General features: G+C 42.2%; 1 protein-coding gene across 1 annotated transcript; it reads left to right on the forward strand.

The window, feature by feature from the left end:
- Positions 1 to 6,573: 6,573 nt before the first annotated feature.
- On the forward strand, positions 6,574 to 9,270 carry LOC147606823 (pentatricopeptide repeat-containing protein At2g33680-like). Its single transcript, XM_086791135.1, has one exon. It carries the CDS (start codon positions 6,574 to 6,576, stop codon positions 9,268 to 9,270), a length of 2,697 nt encoding a protein of 898 aa, XP_086647261.1.
- Positions 9,271 to 9,472: the final 202 nt, after the last annotated feature.

Here is a 9,472-nt window from a genome sequence, read left to right on the forward strand (position 1 = left end):
GCATGTACAATAGTCCATTTCAGCAGAACAAATGAGTGGAGATGGGGGCACATCGTGCTCACCTTGCAAACAAACTTATTTACCATTGGCCTCAAAATCAAAAGTATTATCTAGATAGCTACGAGAAAGAGATGAAACCATTCATGACCCAAAATAACATCAGCTCTAGTAATATGCATAACCTAAAAATCTAAGTGCATTCTGATAATGAGTGGTACTTGCTTAACCACCATGTCTCGTTCATGCTTATCATGACCATTAGTAAGAGATACCATGTATTTATGACCACTAGGGCTTTGTGGCAATTTTAATTTTTTAACCAAGCAATAATTTAAAAAGTTATGTGTAGCCCCATCGTCAACTCTTCGTCCATTGATGTGTCCATGCATCCGAACCAAATCATAAGGCCCAAAAGAGGGTACCCACATAGTAGAGGTTACACAACACTCATGCGTGACATTGGTATGGCATACTTGAACTTCAAAAAACTTTTGAGAAGCCTCAAGTGGCAAGACTTGCACCGTGTGCACTGCCTTACTAGCGGCCTTATTGACATCCTTGCCACGATTGTTTGGACACTTCTGTATATGATCAGTAGCCATGCAAATAAAACATAATTTTTCCTTTTTAGCTCGCTCATAATCTTGTGGAGATAAGGGATCCCTTGGCCCCTTAGCCTTCTTAACTGCGTCACTACCTTGTTTGGTCCCCTTTTGTTTATTCCCCTTAGAACTAAGGAAGTCGGATGCTCCAACCCAAGGGGTCTTGGTCGTACGCTTCTTGTTAATATTATCATCGAAGATATGTGCACTCTTTATGGTCTCTTCTAAAGTTTTAGGGTATTGAGTTTTAACCTTAGTCTTATAGTCATTATCTAAACCACGCAGAGAAAACCTCATACTTTCTGGAAATAATCCAAACCCTCAAGCTTGAGAATTATCTCGCGATACTTAGAAATATATTGGTTCAACGTAAGACCTTCCATCTTACAATTGTCTCAAGCATTCCAATTGCGATCCTTCTCGTTCTCAAGTAAGAATTCTTTCTGAAAAAGTGCCTCAAAAGCATCCCATGACGAGGTCAATCACTCTAGCCGAGGCTCATACACCACTTATAGGCCTTGCCCTCAAGCATAAGACTTGTCTCAAGAGCGTGCACAACATCAGGAGAACGCTTCAAAAGGTACAAGTCCGTCCACTTTTGTAAAAACGTGGTCACAGCATCTTTGTTACAATCCTTCTCTTCCCTGCGGAACACAGGAGGCTTTGTGCTCTTGAGCATAGCTGCCACTTCTTTTTTCTCGAGCGTTTTGGTTTCTTGAGTTGACTCGCCAAGGGTAGATGCCTCTGGAGTATCAATTGGGAAACTCCAAAACCCTGAATTAATGACCAAATGCTGGAGAGTCACTTGCATGATCTGTAAACTTTGAGAAAGAACAAGTAAACTTTGTTCAATACGTTGTGTGCATGATTCTAATAAAGTGTGTGCATGTAAATCTATTGAGATATATGGTGCCACAAAGAGCATAAGGAAGAGGTAGGGAGTGAGTCACATTAACAAGAGAAGAAGCATGCACATTAGAAAAAGGAATAGACTAAGGGTCTAATATCAAAGGTTGATTTGTATGGTCACTTGTAAAAGGTAAAGTTAATGGTTAAAAGGTGGCACATGGAAAGCACAAGGTTGCACATGTAGTGTGAGCATTAATGAACACATGGTTGGCACTAGTGTGCACAAAAAGCATGGATTGGAGTCCTTCCCAAGACTATAAATATGGGTGTATGGAACTTGATTATTTCAATGAGAAGATTATTGAGTTTGTGCCTTAATCATTGTATCATGGATTAACCTATATCTTAATCTTGCATTAGCACTTTCTCAATATTCTATTATGGCCTTTACCACCTGCTATGAGCCACCCTAGCCATGCTAAAATTTAACATGGCATTAGAGCCTCTAGGGGCTGGCCATAGTAAGTGATTAGAGATTGCATTCGGACTAATTCTAATTGTCTTAGTGATTAAGGTTTATATTTGCAATGGGAGGCTTAGCATTTAAGAAAGGCGATGGAAAACCCAACAACATTGGGGTCGCATCATCATAAGTCTCATTTGTGAAGTCTCTGAGCGTGCTGGGAGGTGCCTTTCTTCTCTACTACAAGCTCACCAAGACCATCACTTGCTGGGATCGTGCCAAGATAGTCGCTCAAGCTCTCAGCAGCACAGCGAGTTCTCAACATTTGAGCATGCCACTCGTGATCTAATGATATATTTCAATCTTAGGATACTCACATGCCCTCCTACAGCAGTTCTCACAGATAGATCTTGTCGAGTTCTATATTTTGAACAGGCAGTTTGGAGGACTTCTGAAAAACCCTATCGACATAAATTTTACAAGGTAAAGCAACGCCCAAATGAGATGAAGAGCACTATTGAGACGGAATCTTTTGCTGTGCGGGACATTGAGGAATACAAAAAGTTTTGTGACCAGCAGAGCCAAAGAATCAATGGCCATAGCCTAAGGAAGTAAAGGGGCTGGAGAGAGTAGCGAGTAGCACAATCTGCATGAAAAGGGGTTGGGGAAACGAGGGCAATAGAAGAAAGAAGAAGCAGCGGGCAAAACGAACATGATAACCACAAATTTGCAACGGCCACCTGGCACATGGGTTTGTTGATGATAAGATTTTTTAATAACCTTTTCTTTTTTTTAGTAAATAAATGGTGTAAAAAGCCTTGCTCTTCACATGGCCACTGCAAACTCATATTGTAAGACATATAGAATTCATGCATTTTTAAACCAAGTTTCGATTCAAAATTTGTAGAAGAAGAAGTAAAAAACCAAGCACAAGGGCCACCATCACAACAAAGACATCATCATCGATAAAATGCCTTTTTAAAAAAAATAGCAACCTTTGTACATGCTGCCAAATGGGCAAGCGTATGTGTGATCATGTCAAAAGTGGATGTGAAATGTGACCAAATGAGCACGCAAAAACTCCCTCACTACCCAAGCCAACATTGTAATGCCCACCAAATGAGCAGGCCAAAAATCATTTGAAATGTTATAACACTTGACCACTTGAGAGTAGCCAACAAAGATGCACCTAGGGGAAGTGAAAAACAAACCACCTCTAAGTAACCTCTGAGCTAGAGAGTGTCCAAGCCACCTCTAAGTAACCTCTGAGCTAGAGAGTGTCCAAGCCAAACAAGAGCTTCTGAGTCACCCGGCCAAGTTAGAATTAGGGGGGATGAAACTTATAAACCTCATATCCAACCACCTTGAGTAGCCCAAAGATTTGGCACTAAGGGGGGGTGTTGAGATATGTGGTGCCAAAGAACATAAGGAAGAGGTAAGGAGTGAGTCACATGAACAAGAGAAGAAGCATGCACATTAGAAAAAGGAATAGACTAAGGGTCTAATATCAAAGGTTGATTTGTATGGTCACTTGTAAAAGGTAAAGTCAATGGTCAAAAGGTGCCACATGGGAAGCACAAGGTTGCACATGTAATGTGAGCATTAATGAACACCTGGTTGGCACTAGTGTGCACAAAAAACATGTATTGGAGTCCTTCCCAAGACTATAAATATGGGTGTATGAAACTTGATTATTTCAAGGAGAAGATTATTGAGTTTGTGCCTTAACCATTGTATCATTGATTAACCTTATATCTTAATCTTGCATTAGCATTTTCTCAATATTCTATTATGGCCTTTACCACCTGCTATGAGCCACCCTAGCCATGATGAAATTTAACAAAATTCACAAATCCATGATCACTCGCATCTAGATCAGCCATATTGGTAACTCTATAGTGATGCGGCTTGTCTGGCAAGGCAGCCTTGTTGTTGATGCCCACTATGTGTTGTGTGGGGCTTGGCCACTCTCGTCCCTTGTTGTGCGTGGCTATAGAGAAATAGAGAGAAAAAGCCTCCTCTCTGACGCGGTTGTAGAGAAATCCTCCTCTCTTACATGCAGCTAGCTGTAGAGAAAAAGCTGGCGACTGCTGTTGATCGCCCCTTCACAGACACAGAGAGAGAGAGAGAAAGAGAGACAGAGGTTGGCGGCTGTACGTTCTCGTCGGCCTTGCTGTTAACATCGTGCAGTCGGACTGCGCTGTTGCCTATGAAGGGTATTGTGTTGTTTACCGGTAGCTCTCTTGTGGACACTTCTAGAATAAAATTTAGCCATCCATCTCTCTCTCTTGTGTGTGTGTTTGCTTACAAGGAACTCAAGCTCTCTCTCTCCCCCACATTCTCTTTAAAGTAGCCACATGAGAGTATGGATGATATCGCCCCATATAGTACTAATTCACTGAGACTCAAAAATATGGACATACTCAATAGCCTTCGTGCATCTAGCTCTCCAAAAATATGGACACCCTTAATAGCCTTCGTGCATCTAGCTCTCCAAATTTGCCATGATGTAATATTGGCAACAATCTCCCAAATGGTGTTAATCCTCTATTTGGGGGGTCTATACTGTGAGTGAGGGACATCCTTTGTCTTTCCCACATTTTGCCTCTCAAGAACATTGATAATATTATCATCATCTTAAAAGAGAACATTCTGACCTCTAGGTAAGTGCACATGCAAGTGTTGCACATCTAGCTTCTCCTCATGCAACTCATATTCAAAGAGTTTCCAACAAGCCTTTGATACAGAGACATACTGTGCATCCAAGTACCTTTGTATTTCATCAATGATTGACTACTTGACCACCGACATTATCACTATGTTATACAGTCTGCAATCTTATGGTTGATCTATCATACCCCTTATATAAAGAAAAGGGCTACATGGCACAACCTATCTATTATTAAGATCATTATCCTTTACTCTTACAACTCTTTCATCAGTGCGACACATATACACGAGATAACCATTATCCATGGAAGTCTCTTGTGTAAAACTATGTGGATATTTCCTTAAGCATTTCCCTTTATCCATGCAAATAGCATTTGGATTAAATCCTTCGTAAGGCCCATGGATATTGCAACGCACTATAATCTCATGCAAAGCAAGGAGCATGTGCTTATTAGGCAATTCAGCACACACCAATCTGTCATAGTCTTGGGTGGTCTTAGGTTTATAGTGACTGTCCAATATCATTAACATAACATGTATGATTGTGGCAATCATACATGTGACTGTCCAATATCATTAACATGTATGATTGTGGCAATCCTCTTTTTTGAAACTCTATGACCGATACGTATCCAACAACCTTGCCAAAAAGCTCATTTTTAATGATACATCTCATCATATCTGAATGCTTTTGGTAGAATACTCGTGTTGTCAAATTTGTTGCACTTTAACCTGGAAGCAAAGCATCCAACACCTCTTACGACTTGGGAGTAAAACAATTGTAGGGCCTCCAATGGAGAGATTGGACGGTGCATTTTGGGATGGTGGATTTTGGAGTTTTTGGGACATAAGTGAAACCCTTATGTAGGTTTTAGCTCTACAATATATCTCCTATGCTTAAAAAAGCTCGCACTTTTGCAAAAGGTTCAAAAAGTTCACAAACAAATCAAACTTGTCCTAGTATGAAAATAGTGTGGGTTGCTTACAGTGTGACATTTTTGGGCTATCCTTGATGGCATTCACACTATCAACCCCTATATTTGCTTGTGGAAATTCAAGTTCAGGGCCAAGCCAAATGTTCCAATAGCACCTTATGCTTGCACATGATTTATGAAGTTGGTTATTACTACATAATGCAATGATAAACTAGACTCTAGCATGTATTGCTCACTCTTCTCCACGTCAGTCAAATTGACTTGTAATTTGAATGAGAAAAGGAGATGTTGTGTGTATATTGACCACTATATTTGTAGAGTTTTGCTATTTTTGTCATAGAATTCATAAAAATATCTTTGATACTACAGCAAAAGTACCTTTGAAACATGTACATACTCCTTTTTTTCCTATTTGGATTATGCATCTTTATGAAATGTTCACTCACACTCGCACTTGAACATTTTTTTGAAATGTTGCCACCTAAGCACTCACACTTGCATGTGGTTAATTGTATATATAGTTGTAAACTTCCTTTTTGATAAACTTATGAGACACAAATTATATAATGATATTCTATACATGACAAATCTATAATGTATTGTAGAATATAGTGTATACACATAATATATACAATCTTTCTCTCTCTTATGCACGGCATGCCTTTGCTCATGTCTCATAGGTTGTATTCAACCTTCCTATGGGGCATCGGGCATTTTGGGTAGTAGCGTTCACTCTATCCGGAATGTTGCGAGTTCGATTCTCCCCTCCCCTTCTTTGAGCTTGTCTTGTTTCTTGCAAAAAAAATAAAATAAAATCTATTTACCTCGTCTCTCACCCCCCTCTCTATGTCTCTCTATGTCTCACTCTCTATGTCTCACTCACACAAGCACTCGTTTGCTCATACGGTAGTGGCGTTCACTGTATCCAGAATGTTGCGAGTTCGATTCTCCACTCCCCTTCTTCTGTACCTTTGAAAAACACAAAATAAAAAAAATCTACCCACCTACCGCTCACGTATGGGGTGCTCACTCGGTGTCGTTTTCTGAAATCGGCATGCCATGGAAGCCTTTCTGGCGAGGGAGAAAGCAACTTTATTTGAGTTTGGAGGCAGCAGCACAGTCTACTCTCGCCCTCAGAGCGAGGAGCCTTGACAAGCTATTCGGAAATCCATCCTACTGCTGCCACCATGGAACTGACGCTCGGACTGTGGCCACCATCAAAAGGGACTCAGAGCTCACCCTGGACCCTGCGACAAATCCTTTGCACTGCTTTGACGGCAGTGAAGGAACCCCCATGGACCCACCCTGCTCCAATCGCATCGGTTCAGGTTGCCGTACATCTTTTGCTGCCCTCTCGCGCTGGTTCGTGGATGCTAATGCCCTGTCATATGGCAGGCTCCTTCATGCCCACCTCATCAGAACAGGCTCTGACATTCACAGCCTCACAGAAAGCCATTTGGTGCAGATGTACTGTAAATGTGGATGCCTGGAAGATGCATATGTTCTCTTCAATGCCATGCATGCTCGCCATCATCCGTCAACATGGAACATGATGATTGGTACATGCATCAAGCATGGTTTTACAAATGAAGCCCATCAACATTTCAACCAAATGATGACAGAAGGATTTATGCCAAACAAGGTCACCTTCGCTAGCCTTATTTCAGCAAGTGCCAATCGAACAGCCCTTCCAAAAGGTCATCGACTGCATGCTCAGATCAAGGGCAGTGAGCTCCATTCTGATGTTGTTGTTGGAACAGCTCTTGTCATTATGTATGGAAAATGTAGCAGCCTGGAGAATGCACGTTTGATGTTCGATAGCATGCCGGCACGGGATGTGATCTCTTGGACTGTCTTGATAAATGCATATGTCCAGCATGGGAAGAACACGTTGGCATTGGAGGTTTTTGATATCATGCAGCAGGAAAGAGTAATTCCGAACAAAGTAACATTCATCAGCATTCTTTCTGCATGTTCCACCAAGGATGCCCTAAATGTAGGCAAGGAAATACATGCATATATAAAGAAGAGTGGGTTTGAGTCCGACATAGTCATAGGAAATGCTCTCGTTAGTATGTATGGCAAGTGTGGCAGCTTGGAGAATGCAAGGACTGTATTTGATTCTATGTCAGAATGGAATGTGATATCTTGGAATGCCATTATTGCAGCCTATGCCCAGAATGGGGAGGGCAAAGAAGCACTTTGTATTGCGGGTCGCATGCAGCAGGGCACACTGCCAGATGACATCACTTTTGTGAGCATGCTTGATGCATGTGCAGGCCTGGCTGCTCTAACTGATGGAAAACGAATTCACTGCTGCATTGTGGGGAGTAGGTTGGAGTCAAATATCACACTGGGAAATGCTCTAGTTAACATGTATGGAAAATGCAGCAGCTTGGAGGAAGCTTCCAGAGTGTTTGAGAAAATGCATGAACATAATGAGATCACCTGGAATGCTTTGATAACGGTATTTGCAAACAAAGGGCAGGGAGTGAAAGCACTCAATCTTTTCTGCCGTATGCAGCAGGAAGGATTGATGCCTAACAAAATTACCTTTGTGAGCGTTTTCTCTGCTTGTGCCAGCCAGGCATCTTTAACTGCGGGCAAACAGATGCATTCGTCTGTTGTAGGCTGTGACTTCAGATTGGATGTTGTTGTTGGGACTGCCATCGTGAACATGTATGGGAAGTCCCACTCTCCTGGCGATGCACGCAAAGTGTTTGACAGAATGCCTGATCGAAATGTGGTATCCTGGACTGCCATAATATCAGCATATGCCCAGAATGGGCAGGCAAATGAGGCTTTTATTCTGTTCAATCTAGTAGATGAAAAGGACGATGCTGTCTTGTGGAATTCAATCATTTCTGCATTTTCTCAAAATGGTCAGGGCAAGAAGGCCCTTGCCCTTTTTGAACAAATGCTGCATGAAGGGGTAATGCCAGATAGGGTCACCTTTGTCAGTAGCTTGGATGCTGCTGCAAGCGAGGCAGTTCTAAGAGATGGCAAGCGCTTGCACTCTCGCATTGTGGGTAGTGTCTTTGAGCTAGATGATGTTGTTCAGAATGCGCTTGTCAGCATGTATGGAAAATGTGGCAGACTAGAAGTTGCATGGAAGTTGTTTGGGCAATTACCTAAACGTGATGTGTTTTCTTGGTCCTCCATGATTGCTGCATATGCTCAGATTGGGCAGGGAAAAGAGGCATTGCACATTTTCAACCAAATGCAACAAGAGGGTGTAATGCCAGACAAAGTCACTTTTGTCAATGTTCTTTCAGCATGTAGCCATGCAGGTTTGGTGCGTGAGGGGTGTCGTCACTTTGCTTCTATGAATGACGATTTTGCCATTACGCCCATGGTGGATCACTACAACTGTATGATTGACCTGTTTGGGAGGTCGGGGCAGCTAGATGAGGCAGAGGAACTGATCCGTAACATGCGGTTTCATCCTACTGTTGTGTCATGGCTTACATTGCTCAGTGCATGTCGGAACAACGTGGATGTGAGACGGGGAGAATGGGCTGCAGAGTCTGTTTTTAAGCTTGACCCCGTTAATCCTATACCGTATATAATGCTTTCAAACATCTATACTGCAGCGGGTCAGCCAAGTGATGCAGCAAACGTGATGGACAGAATGAGGAGTAAGGGTCTGAAGCAAGACGCTTTGAGCACAGTGTGGAACAGAGGGACGTTCTCCAGCCAGTTGCAGAATTGCAGCGATCAAACAGCCTCATGCATAGCACAGAGTACCTAGCACACGTGTAACAAATAGTTGATGCATAACAAGTGAAAGAGACTGTCGAACTAAGTGATGATTGCAAGGCCACAAGAACTTTGGTAGGGCCCACGCCACCTACGCTCAAGGTGAGCAAGACAGCCAATCTGATCATTCAGATAATGAACCTCTTTGAGCATATGCCACAAGCATGGCCACTGGCATGCGAAACTCCTTGTCT

The sequence above is a fragment of the Cibotium barometz genome, chromosome 56, assembly GCF_041138505.1.
Source record: "Cibotium barometz isolate CiBa-2024 chromosome 56, ASM4113850v1, whole genome shotgun sequence".
Lineage (NCBI taxonomy): Eukaryota > Viridiplantae > Streptophyta > Polypodiopsida > Cyatheales > Cibotiaceae > Cibotium > Cibotium barometz.

What these genes read in the sequence shown, in the direction of transcription:
- LOC147606823 (XM_086791135.1), top strand. Translation starts at nt 6,574, where the DNA reads ATGCCATGGAAGCCTTTCTGGCGAGGGAGAAAGCAACTTTATTTGAGT.